At 38.8% G+C, this 13,112-nt stretch overlaps 1 protein-coding gene across 15 annotated transcripts in view; it reads left to right on the top strand.

Annotated features, from left to right (window-relative positions):
* The window catches only part of SPTAN1 (spectrin alpha, non-erythrocytic 1), a 66,438-nt gene that overhangs the window by 18,350 nt on the left and 34,976 nt on the right, over nucleotides 1–13,112 (top strand). For 8 of the 15 annotated variants that reach the window (XM_058302300.2, XM_071216935.1, XM_058302298.2 and 5 more), the window contains exons 10-23: nucleotides 1,499–1,600; nucleotides 2,522–2,659; nucleotides 3,171–3,281; nucleotides 4,579–4,656; nucleotides 4,786–4,941; nucleotides 5,185–5,389; nucleotides 5,926–6,107; nucleotides 6,462–6,705; nucleotides 6,899–7,021; nucleotides 8,068–8,285; nucleotides 9,416–9,508; nucleotides 9,821–9,955; nucleotides 11,437–11,585; nucleotides 12,692–12,751. In XM_058302300.2, coding sequence (XP_058158283.1) covers nucleotides 1,499–1,600; nucleotides 2,522–2,659; nucleotides 3,171–3,281; nucleotides 4,579–4,656; nucleotides 4,786–4,941; nucleotides 5,185–5,389; nucleotides 5,926–6,107; nucleotides 6,462–6,705; nucleotides 6,899–7,021; nucleotides 8,068–8,285; nucleotides 9,416–9,508; nucleotides 9,821–9,955; nucleotides 11,437–11,585; nucleotides 12,692–12,751 — 1,994 coding nt within the window. The remainder of the gene's footprint in view (nucleotides 1–1,498; nucleotides 1,601–2,521; nucleotides 2,660–3,170; nucleotides 3,282–4,578; nucleotides 4,657–4,785; nucleotides 4,942–5,184; nucleotides 5,390–5,925; nucleotides 6,108–6,461; nucleotides 6,706–6,898; nucleotides 7,022–8,067; nucleotides 8,286–9,415; nucleotides 9,509–9,820; nucleotides 9,956–11,436; nucleotides 11,586–12,691; nucleotides 12,752–13,112) is intronic. The other 7 variants (XM_004476447.5, XM_058302301.2, XM_058302297.2 and 4 more) reach the window with 1 other exon arrangement.

Here is a 13,112-nt window from a genome sequence, read left to right as displayed (position 1 = left end):
GATGTTTCAGAAACAAAGATAATAGCTTATAATGATAGCATGTCATTATCCAGTGAGGTCTATATTCAGAGTAGTTGAAACCTTGTTCATAGGTAGTTCTTTTCATAAAAATGTTGTTGGTTTTACTTTGCCTATTTCTGATAGATTGCAGAAATCTTGGGTTAAATATCAGGAGGTTAACTGTGATCCATAAAAGCAAAGAGAAAAGCTCTGGCAAAGTTGAAGCGTCACTATTATATAGCACACCCTTCCTATGCTAAAAAAAAAAACAACTTTAAATGCTGAATTTCATAGTTAAATACTATGAAATACTAGTATTTCCTCAGGATCTGTTCCATGGAATACTAATTTATATGAGATCTTAATAGTTCTTACCCTTAAAAAGAAAGGGAATTTTCTGGGGTGAAGTAATTTTAGAAAACACTGTTGAGCAGAATTTTGAAAATTATTACTAGAAGCCTTCAGAGAGGTTTTAATGTGTTAGGTATAAAATCAATATACAAAAGTCAAATATATTCCTTTACACTAGGGAAAGAGTAAGAAATGTGATTTTTTAAAAATACAGTTTATGCAAACAGGCCTCTTCATTGGATCCCTGTGAGCTAACAGGTGGGGAGATAGTAAGGCAACCAATAGTTGGAGCCCCTCCCCAATGTTATGAAAGGGAGGAGTAAAGATCCTAACCTGGGGCCCCACACACAGAACTCACCCTGCAGCATGCCCACAATCTTTGTCTCAGATTATGTACTCTTGTTTCTTAATAAACTCTTTACTTCCATACCTAAATAGTAATAATAATAATACCACTTATTGCACCAAAAAACAAATCTAGCAAAAGTTGTGTAAGACATTTGTGGGGAAAGTGGTAAAGCTTTTTGAAAGACAGTCAAGAAAAATTAAATAAATGAGATTACTTAGTTCATGGGTGGAATTATTATTTTTTTAAAGAGCAATTGTAGGTTTTCAGAAAAATTTATGCAGGAAGTACAGAATTCCCACATATCCTTTGGAATGATCTTTTATAAAAGTGTAATTCTCCCCAAAGTAAATAAGTTCTGTGCAATTCCAGTCAAAGGCACAGTAGGTTTTCTCTTGTTGTTTAGAATGAGCCAAGCTGATTTCCTTTTAATTTTTTTTATTTTAAAATTTATTGAAGTGTATCATTTATACGAGATAAGCTGATTCTAAAATTTGTTTGGAAGAAGGAAATTCAAAAGTAGCTAAGGCAGTTTTGGAGAATAAGGTGGGGTTGTGGGGAGAAACTTTTCCCTACTAGGTAATATAAAGTCATAGCAAATAAAACCATTAGTTGCAAGGAAAACAGACCAGTGAAACAGGAGAGAATGTGTAGAAACTCAGAGGTGTTGTGAAGGATATATGAATAAGTGATGGTCTAGTTCTCTATGTGATATTCTGATTTCAAATGATCATTTGAAATTCCACAGCTTATTTTTCTTTTACAAGATGCTGAGCATAATGTGTTCTTTTTTGCCCATAGGGTGAAATTGATGCTCATGAAGATAGCTTTAAATCTGCAGATGAATCTGGACAGGCCCTGCTTGCTGCTGGCCATTATGCCTCAGATGAAGTGAAGGAAAAGGTAAGAGAGTAGAAATGGAACTTTTAAAGAAGAGATCACATAGTGTTTTCTTTTTAGTCTCAGATAATTGTTATACATCCATAAATATTTCATGTCACTATGGTGTGCGAAAAAACTTCAGACTGAGACTCCATCTCAAAGTTGAGCACCTTCTCTCTTCAGAGATTTAGATGTATGGTACAGTATGGTGATTGGTATCTAATCACAGAAAGACTGCATTTATTTGGCAGATATGTGACAAGTTTCCTATTTGAAGGGGACTTTGCAGGGAGTTGAGTCCTGCATTTTAGTAGTTGGAGCCAAGAGTCAACAAATTACTATAAAATTATATATATAAACACTTAAATGTTGGCCTGTCCTGGAGTATAAAGTTGCCTGGGGAACATTAGATAAGTAATGACTTTTAAATATACGTATACCAAGAGGAGACAATTCATAGACTGAATGAATTGTCAATAACTTTGGAACCTAAAACTTGTATCTAGAACATTGATGGATTTTTTTTTTTTAATCATTTTATGGAGCACCCACTCAATTGACATTCCTCAGTTGAGAGTCTCTATTATTTACACTGCCATTTTTTCAGATAGATGCACTTTTTCTTCAGTCTAGGGGTTTACTTAGCATTTTTACCTAGAATTATTTTGTGATAATGTGGCAGTAAATTCCTTACTGGAAGAGGCCATCCCTTTTATATTCAGCGTAAACATACAAAGCTGCTCAGTATTTATAAATTTGTTGTGGCATGGCTTAAATAAAAGCAAATGTTTTCTTCTCCTTTTGTAAATCAGTAAAAAGTCTTCAAGATTAGTTTAGGATTAAAAATTCCATGGACTGCCGTTACGTCTGACTAGAGAGCATTAGGACTGACATTTCATCACAGTAGTGAACTTGACACATTCTGTTTCCTGTTTCTCCAAGCTGACTATCCTTTCTGAAGAAAGAGCTGCCCTGCTGGAGCTATGGGAACTACGCAGGCAGCAGTACGAGCAATGCATGGACCTGCAACTCTTCTACCGAGACACTGAACAGGTGGACAATTGGATGAGCAAACAAGAGGTAATTTGTGAGCAAAGTTCCTAGCCACATAAATGATAAAAGAAGTCTTTTACCCTTCAGGTAGTTGGTTTATTCAGTTTAGGACATCACTACCATGTCAGTTCTGAATCAAATGAAGAGAGGATGCTGAGCAAGCTTTTCTTTAGCTTTACCAGCATTTCTCCTTGTGAGATTGCAAGATAGGTATGATGTGAAATTGTTTTTTATTCAAGAGAATAAACTTCTTTCTTAGAATTTAGCATTATGTATAATCTAAACCTAAATAGAAGCAACAGAGTTATTTGAAAAGAGTTTCAGTGGAATCTGGAATAAGGATTTCATGGTATTATTGAATTGATTTTAAGTGAATCCAAAAAGTCTTAGACTTTCCAGAGGGGAACTTGATAGTTCAGTAACCATAGATTCTCAGTCCTTCTTCCTGTATTTTGGCCAAATTATCTTCTAAATTTTCCAGTTTTAGAAGATCAAAAGATAGGATGTTATTCTGAACACTTTTATTTCCTTTTGCAAGGCATTCTTATTGAATGAAGACTTGGGAGATTCCTTGGATAGCGTGGAAGCACTTCTAAAGAAGCATGAGGACTTTGAAAAATCCCTCAGTGCTCAGGAAGAAAAGATTACAGTAAGATCCTTATTGTTCTCAGTGCCTTCAAATGATCCTTAGAGTAAGCCAGAGAAGGCTCTTCTTTTCTAGAAGGTTACTGAACAGATTTGATGAGGGAACTATGTGGAAGGTGTTCTGTAAGTATTTAAAATCTCGTGGTGGTAATAAACCATCTTGTGGAGACATACGCAACTTTTTAGAATGAAATCATTTGCTTGCTATAACTCTCCAAATTGATATTTATTTTTTACTCAAAGTAAAGAATTATTTTAGGAGGTGATCTTCCCCTTCAAAACTGATCTTAGAAGTAGGAATTGGAAGGCTGTAAACTTGCATCTAATCCCTGTGAGTAGGTCATGTATCTAATGTCTCCAGTCTTGAATGGAGCTAGCATAATATTGTTAGTAAACATCATGGAAAAACTCAAATGCTAAGAGGATGCAAGTGTCCATCAGCAGATGAATGGATAGGCAAAATGTGGTATACATATATCATGGACTATTATTCAGCTGTAAAAAGGAGCAGAGTTTTTTGTTTTGTTTTTTTATGGAGCAGAGTTCTTAAACCTGCATCAACATGGACTTCGAAGACCTGTTGAATAGAATATGTGAAACACAAAAGGACAATATTGTAAGGTCTCACTGGTATGAAATAATTAGAATAAGCATATTCATAGACCCAGAAACTTAAAATACAGGTTACCTGAACTGGGGAGGGGTAGGGAATGGAGAGTTAAAGCTTAATTGATACAGAATTCTATTGGAGGGAACAGAAAAGTTTTGGTAATGGAGGAGGGTGGTGATATCACAACATTGTGACTAACTAACATCACTGAATTATATATATGCATGTCATTAAAAGGAAAAAATTTAGGTTGTATATATGTTACTAAAATAAAATATTAAACCAAAAAAAAAGTTGACACCAGGAAAGATGGAAAGTTATTAATTGAATCTCAAGAAAAACCTGAGCATGGTACTTGAGATTGGAAAAAAAAATATGCATAATGATTTAATCCTACCAAAAAACACCATTATTGGAATTCTGTCTCTTTATGGATTATCTTTGTTTTTGTTGTTGTTGTTAAAACCAGGAATCAAAATAACTGAACTTATAACCAGCCTTTTAAATTATGCAATCACAAAGTGTTCATAAAAAAAAAAATTAAGGGAAAATGTCCTAAAACAGAATGAGAACTTTGACCTGTATTAATGCTTAGAATGTTTTGTGACTTGTTCAGCAGTTACTTTTCTCTAGTATCCAGTCTACAAAATAATATGCTTACTAGTGAAGAACTCTTAATCTTCCTTCTTAGGCATTAGATGAATTTGCAACCAAGCTAATTCAGAACAACCACTATGCAATGGAAGATGTGGCTACTCGCCGAGATGCTGTGAGTTTCTAGGTTCATGATGCTCCTTTCTATATGTGGGTATCCCTCCTAAGACAGATATTAAAGTTAAGCTGGAAAACAAAGTCTTGGGAGTAAGAACCAAGATTCACATGAATCCTTGTCTTTCAGCTGTTGAGCCGCCGCAATGCCCTTCATGAGAGAGCTATGTATCGCCGGGCCCAGCTGGCTGATTCATTCCACCTGCAGCAGTTTTTCCGTGATTCTGATGAGCTCAAGAGTTGGGTCAACGAGAAGATGAAAACTGCCACAGATGAAGCTTATAAGGTATTGTATTGTTTGCATTGTTATATAGCACTTGGCTAAGGAAACTGAACACAGGGTAGTTATCTGAAACTCTGAAAAGTAAATTGTAGCTACAAAGAGAGATAGGGGATTCCATAAACCACACTATTTAATGTAAGTTGACTGTTTAATACATTGCCACCAAAAGATAGGTATGAAGGTGACATGAAGTAACTTGACATGTTCAGGCTCAAGATAGAATCCCCTTCTTTCTTTTATTGGCAGGACCCATCCAACCTACAAGGAAAAGTGCAGAAGCATCAGGCTTTTGAGGCTGAGCTTTCAGCAAACCAAAGCCGCATTGATGCCCTGGAGAAAGCTGGGCAAAAGCTGATTGATGTCAACCACTATGCCAAGGATGAAGTAGCAGCACGTATGAATGAGGTCATCAGTTTGTGGAAGAAGCTGTTAGAGGCCACGGAACTGAAAGGTAGGAGAAAATGTTTTCACTGGATTGTAACTGGAATATTTGAGGAACTAAATCTTAGGTGTTTTAGGGAACATGAACCACCCAGAGAAGGTGATGTTTATGATCCTTGGGCGTTAGAGCTAATTTCTTGAGTAGAAATTACTTGGCTTAGGCTCTGATGCTTTGTTGATCTGGTAAATATGACTGAGTGTGCTCATTGGGGAAGGCCTGACTAAGAAGGAAATGAAATGGCCAACCTACCTTGAGTAAATTTGGGCTCCATCACTGAATGAGCCAAAAGCATTTAGTAATTCTCATGATAAGTGAGATAAAGATGTGCCTATCTCATGGCAACTAGAATGCTTTTCAGACAACTTCCAATTCAGCCTCCAGAAGGTAGAGAGGTGGTTGGAATTTATTTATTTTTGCCTATGAGATAGAAATGAACCAGTAACTAAAACTCATCCATAGTCTTTTCACTGAGACACCATTATTTATGAACAGTGTTCATAGAAGGAGTTAAGAAAGAGAAATTTAAACTTTGCCTCTTTGAATAGGAATAAAGCTTCGTGAAGCTAACCAGCAGCAGCAATTTAATCGCAATGTTGAGGATATTGAACTGTGGCTGTATGAAGTGGAAGGACACTTGGCTTCGGATGATTATGGCAAAGATCTTACCAACGTCCAAAACCTCCAAAAGAAGCATGCCTTGCTGGAGGCAGATGTGGCTGCTCACCAGGTAGAGTGTGAATTGGGGGCTGTACTTGTACAAGTGAATGTAGAAACAATGGAAGTGAAGAATAGCAAGCAGTTATCAAGACCAGACTATTTTGGGAAGGGAGGGATGAAATGTATTGATTTTCTTAGATAACCCTATATATTCCATATGTTTCTGCTCAAATTAAATTCAGAGCTTTTTGAGCCCAAGATATGGGAGATGCCAAAAAGAATACTCTCAGGGATGGGAGCAGGACCATGTTAATACTACTTTTATGATAAAACCACACCTAGAAATGTCAACTTAGAAATATCCAGAACATAGTTGCCCAACATTGGTCAAAGCTTTCAAGATTCTGTTCTTTCCCAATCCCAGGATCGTATTGATGGTATCACCATTCAGGCCCGCCAGTTCCAAGATGCTGGCCATTTTGATGCTGAAAACATCAAGAAGAAGCAGGAAGCCCTTGTGGCTCGTTATGAGGCTCTCAAGGATCCCATGGTTGCCCGGAAGCAGAAGCTGGCTGATTCTCTGCGTTTGCAGCAGCTCTTCCGTGATGTTGAAGATGAAGAGACATGGATTCGTGAGAAAGAGCCCATTGCTGCATCCACAAACAGAGGTCAGTCTATTTCCATCAAATGGGAATTTAATTGGGAATGCCTCTACTATTACAGCATAAAAGTGACACATCTCCGAATGAGCAAGATAAAGAAATTAACTTTAAACTGGAACCATGGTAGCTGAGAGTGAGAGGTTAGTGCTGACTTTTCTCTTCATGGCTTGGATAACTAGAGGGTGCATTCTGCTTTCAGGCAAGGATTTGATTGGAGTACAGAATCTACTAAAGAAACACCAGGCCTTGCAAGCAGAAATTGCTGGACATGAACCCCGCATCAAAGCAGTTACACAAAAGGGAAATTCCATGGTGGAAGAAGGTGAGTGTTGTGGAGACTGTCATGAGTGAAAGTGGCTTTGCTTTTGTTTTTCTGTCTCCTTTTTTGATTAAGTGTATGGACTTGTGTTTTAGTTTGCTTAAGTCTGCCAAGGCAATATACCAGAAATGGATTGGCTCTTACAATGAGGATTAGTTTTAAAGCTTTCAGTTTCAAGGCTGAGAAAAATGTCTAAATCAAGCCTTCATCAGGTGATGCTTTTTCTTCCTGAAGATGAGCTTTCAGCAGTCCAGAATCCTCTCTTTCATGGCAAGGCCTATGCAGGCATCTGCTGGGGTTCTCCTTCCTCCTCTGGGTTCCATTGCCCACAGCTTCCTGCTTCTGGCTTCCGGGGCTTTCTCACTCAGCTTCTGGAAATTTCTCTCTCTCTCTGTCTGAGTACTCATCCTCTTTATAAAGTGCTCCAGTAAGAAGATTAAGATCCACCCTGGGTCATGCCTTACTGAAGTAATACAATCAAGAGACCCTTAACTGAGTAATTTAATCGAAAGGTCCCACCTACAATGAGTTCACACCCACAGGAATGGTTTAGCTCTACAAACATGATCTTTTCTGGGGTCTATACAATATCAAACTACTACAACCTGATGAGAGTAAGGCTGGGCTGTGAGGGTGAATACATATCCATTCTTTCCTAACTGTATGACCTTAACTAGACCTTAACCTCACTGAGTCTCAGCTTCTTATCTGTAGAATGGGATAACAATACCTAATGTAGTTGTGAGGATTAATTGAGATCAGGTATTAAAGTGCTAGCACACGTAAGACTCATTCACTGACAGTCCAATCTGGCATTACTAATGTTATTTGCTTCTTAGTGTCTGTACTGAGGTCATGGTTTGAAGAGGCAAAAAAAAAATAAAGAAAATCTGTTAAAAGGATTGGAACTCAAGCCTCCATAAAACTTGGAATTAGAAAGGGACCTGGCTTACCAAAATATAAAAATGAAAGTTCTGTGAATACATAGAAGACCTCTTTTTTGTCATCCTATATTGTGTCAAAATACATTTCATTGTCCTGCTTTCCAGGCCATTTTGCTGCAGAGGATGTGAAGGCCAAACTTAATGAACTGAACCAGAAGTGGGAGTCACTAAAAGCCAAAGCCTCCCAACGTCGGCAGGACCTAGAGGACTCCCTGCAAGCCCAGCAGTACTTTGCTGATGCCAATGAGGCTGAGTCCTGGATGCGCGAGAAGGAGCCTATTGTGGGAAGCACTGACTATGGGAAGGATGAGGACTCTGCTGAGGTAATCTCTGAGCTTGAGAAGCATTGCACTTCCCAGGGAGATTGGCCAAGGCTTGGATTGAGAAACAAGTTGGGAAAAATAATGTGTGGAATGTATGGCATCACAGTTGAGCTTTTTTTTTTTTTTTTAGTGTTTGTTTTGTTTTTTAAGTTTTCATCGTGGTAGCATATATACAACATAAAATTTCCCATTTTTAACCATTTTCAGTGATACAATTCAGTGGTGTGACTTACATTCACAATTATGTGCTACCATCACTACCATCCATCACTAAAACTTTTTACTTCACCCCAAACAAACTTTCCACCAATTAAAGCACTAACTCCCCACCTCTGCGTCTCTCAACTTCCATTCTCGTTTTTGACTCTATTTATGATTGGTTGATTTTTAAGGTGTTTTAGAGTATTTTTCACTTTTTATTGTAGAAATTCAGTCACACCAAAACTAAAGAGATGGCTACCTGTTACCCAGCTTCAAGCATTATTATTTTGTCATCTTGTTTCATTGTTTATTGTACCTACCATATGTGTCCACACATACTTGCACCCTCTTTTGCTGTTCATCTATTTTTGGCTAACTAAAACTCTTACATTGTATTCATAAAGATGGAGCTGTAGTCCCTGTACCTACCTCTTTTCTTATCATAGTCTTCATAAAAAAGTTGAATATTGACATGACTGTATACTATTCTCCCAAAAGATGGGACAACTAAAAAGCTTTGAGAATAGTAATAGTGGGAAATAATAAAGCAACGAATGTAGAGACATAAGGGGATAAAACCAAGGAGGGCTGTATATATGGCCAACTTCTATTTATCAATAATGTTTTATTTCTTAAGATGGATGGTTGATTCAGCAATATATACGATTTTGTTATTTAGATCTCTGCATATTTCAAGTATTACATAATTGAGTATGTAAAAATAGGGTGAAAGACAATACTTCTCAATCACAATTAATGTTTCCTCCAAATTAAGTATTTTCTTTTAAAAGGGAGGGAAAGTACAGAGTGGGAGGTGATCAACTATTCATGTAATTAAAGGTTTCAGAGGGAGGATGGCATGTTGGTGGGAACCATTGATGGGCTAAAACTTCTTTTGCAAGGTGCACCATGTGTGATTGTGGTTTCAGGCTCTACTAAAGAAACATGAAGCTTTGATGTCAGATCTCAGCGCCTATGGCAGCAGCATTCAGGCTTTGCGAGAGCAAGCTCAGTCATGCCGGGTAAACTTGGCTTTATTTTCATCAATTATGAGGTATTTGGGGGTGGGGGAAAGTTGAGGAATTCTGGATACTGCCAGCACCTGGTGTTACGGCCATAGACAACATTTTCGTGACTACTACTGCTAAATCCTGTGACACAAAGGTTTATAGATAATTATTTTAAAGGTATCAAGCAGCTAAAGTTCTTTAGTCAGTTTTATTGATTGCTTCAGCTAAGAACTCATAATAGCATATTTGGTAAATTTGATACAGCCATTGAGGTTGGGATCTGTTGCGGACTTAACCATGTGTGCCTTTCTCTTGGCTATTTAGCAACAAGTGGCCCCCATGGATGATGAGACTGGGAAGGAGCTAGTCTTAGCTCTCTATGACTATCAGGAGAAGAGTCCTCGAGAGGTCACCATGAAAAAAGGAGATATTCTCACCTTACTCAACAGCACCAATAAGGCAAGGCATAGAAAGTGGTTGTGTGTGTGTTTCTGTCAGGACTACCAAGTTTCCTCAGTTGGGTATCTTTGGGTGCTTTTGTCTCCCTAAATCGGGCTGATTTAGAATTTGAAGAAGTAAGAATATTCTGTTCAGAATCTTTCATTTAGTATAGTTTTGTCTTATACTACATATGTTCAGGAAGGTAATAACTTTGTTTTTGTTTTTTTTTTAAGATTTATTTATTTATTTCTCTTCCCTTCTCCCCCCCGCCCCAGTTGTCTTTTCTCTGTGTCTATTTGCTGGGTGTTCTTTGTCTACTTCTGTTGTTGTCAGAGGCACGGGAATCTGTGTCTCTTTTTGTTGCGTCATCTTGTTGTGTCAGCTCTCCGTGTGTGTGGCGCCATTCTTGAGCAGGCTGCACTTTCTTTCACGCTGGGCGGCTCTCCTTAAGGGGTGCACTCCTTGCACATGGGGCTCCCCTACGCAGGGACACCCCTGCATGACATGGCACTCCTTGGCGCGCATGGGCCAGCTCCACACGGGTCAGGGAGGCCCGGGTTTGAACCGTGGCCCTCCCATGTGGTAGACGGACGTCCTAACCACTGGGCCAAGTCCACTTCCCAGCTTTGTATTCTTGAATACCTGTAAGTAGTATAGAGACCCATACTCTGAAGGGTTGCTTTTTTCATGATTGAGCACCTTCAGGTGGAATTCTTTCTTTTTTTTTTTAATATTTATTTTATTTCTTCCCCCCCCCCCCCCCCCGACACAGGGAGTGACAGTGGCTTGGAAGTGAAGTGGATGATATTCCATATATCTGCCTAATTCCAAAGGATGCTACCTTCCGTCTTGGTTAAGGCTAGAGAAATGTTATCAGCCATTGTTGAGAGCCTCCTTATTCCCATAGCCACAATCTACCCTAATTTATCAGACATTTAGAAAATGGATTTGTATCTTTTTCCTAACTCTTATTTAAATCCAAGCCCACCTGGTTGTCCTGAATCTAATTTATTTGAGAGCACCATTGTCCAATAAAACTTAGTGTGGTGATAGAAATGTTATATGGCTGTGCTGGTGGTACAGTAGCTATTCCCCACATGTGATTATTAAACACTTGAAATGTGGCTAGTGCAACTAAGGAACTGAATTTTTTATTTTATTTTAATTAAATTTCAATAGCCAAATTTGGATAGTGGGTACAGTATCAAACAGCACAGTTCTAGAGTGTCTAAGCAAAGAGAAGTATGTCCTTCATGTTTCAATGTCATTGTGGCTTTACTTGTGCCTATCTCCATGCTTGGCAGGTCATGAAAAGACAGGACCCACAGTTTCAGTCCTTGGGCAGAGTGACTTTGACACTGTAATGGAATCCTCCTAAAATGATTAGAGCTCTCTTTTGTGTACACAACACTCCTTGGATTCTCCCTTTCTGTGGGAGAATGGGAGAAACACAACTCTCACTACCACCTTTTTCCTTTTTTTTATTTTTTATTTTTTAGGACTGGTGGAAAGTTGAAGTGAATGATCGTCAGGGTTTTGTGCCAGCCGCATACGTGAAGAAATTGGACCCCGCCCAGTCAGCATCCCGGGAGAATCTTCTAGAGGAGCAAGGCAGTATAGCACTGCGGCAGGAGCAAATTGACAACCAGTAAGGGCGGTATAGTCAGATTACAAAGATCCAATATTACCAGAGACTTAATCTGCATCATACGTGCGCTCTAGGTTAAGACAGAGTGTCCTGAGGCTTTTGGAGTGAATGTTCTTCTGGTGCCCAGCTACACTCGGAAGACATAATTCTTCCTGCTTTCCCCAAGGAATTTTTAACCTACAAAAGTCCCTGTTTTAACCTAAAATCCCTAATGTCTTATTTCCTTTTTTTTAAATCCCCTGAGTTCATGGGTTTCTCTTCCTAAACAACATTTTTCTAATCATTCCAGCCTTAACTTTCATCCTCTGGTTTGAGATGCTTTCTGGAATTGGATTTTTAGAGGTTCCATACCCCTACAGTTCTCCCCCTTTTCAAACACTGCTCAGGGACCCTCTCTCTCTTGTACCGTAGTTTTGTGTTCTGAGAATGGAATTTATTTTAATGAAATGGCTCTGTCCTCTTTCCTATAGCTAGTCCCCGTGTTGACCTGTGTTCCTCCTTTGTGGCATATCTTTTATGCCACTGATGAAATCACCAGGTTTGGACACTTGGGAAATATCCAGAAACTCCATTCCTGCTAGGGTTGAGAGTAATTGAAGTTGTCTGGCCCTGGTGATGCCCGAAAAAGGGATCAGAGTTACTTGGACACAGTCTCTTTCCCTTGCTATTGAAACAAGAATGAAAGGTGTCGGTTGGTATTCTTACCAGTGGCCTGAGTCATCAATGTGAGAGCAAAAAAGTGGACTAAGTATTACATGGCCAAAATTACTTGTTAGCTCTCAGTAAAATTTTATTTTATTTAGGAGTTATTTATTCTCTGACCTTGGCTTTGTGAAATTACCAGTGTTTCCAGTTCAGGAAAATCTATTCCCTTAAGTATGACAGATTTCTCAGGAAAATAAAAGTGGACTAATCCTCTTCATTTTCCTATTTCTTAACTAATTTCATTCATGGCCTGGCCTGTTTCTAATAGCTTTTGAATGACTCCTTAATTTTCCCCACTTAAAGCATCCCACTATCACGGCACTAGTTGGAGCTGCCACTTTTCATTCATGTGGATTAATCCCACTAATTTGTGCATGCTTTTGCTGTGCCCCTCTGTGCAGGACACGCATAACTAAGGAGGCCGGCAGTGTATCTCTGCGTATGAAACAGGTGGAAGAACTGTGAGTAGGCTGAAAGCCTTGCTGAGCACCCTTATCTGTTGCTATACTTGTCCATCCTCCCTTTGCTGCTTCTCTTGAAGGCAGTTTGTTCATCCAGAAAAGAAGAGGTGGTGGGAGGAAATGTGTTTCTGTACAGCAGCTTGCGCTCACAAGGGAAGAGGTTTTGGTGAAGCCGTGTACTTGATGACTTGCTTATCTCGTTGGTTGCTTCCATGTGCTGCTATGTGTTCAGATTGTTGTTTCCCCTCTTATTGGTTCTTCATGATGGACCAGCCACTATCAGCAGCAAACCTGAAGGCTGATTCTAAAGTATTCCTTAGAAGAAAGAAAATTAAATTTTTCCCTTAAAGAGAGCTCTAAT

Source organism: Dasypus novemcinctus, chromosome 8 (assembly GCF_030445035.2).
Source record: "Dasypus novemcinctus isolate mDasNov1 chromosome 8, mDasNov1.1.hap2, whole genome shotgun sequence".
Lineage (NCBI taxonomy): Eukaryota > Metazoa > Chordata > Mammalia > Cingulata > Dasypodidae > Dasypus > Dasypus novemcinctus.
This window is presented reverse-complemented; position numbering and strand designations above follow the sequence as displayed.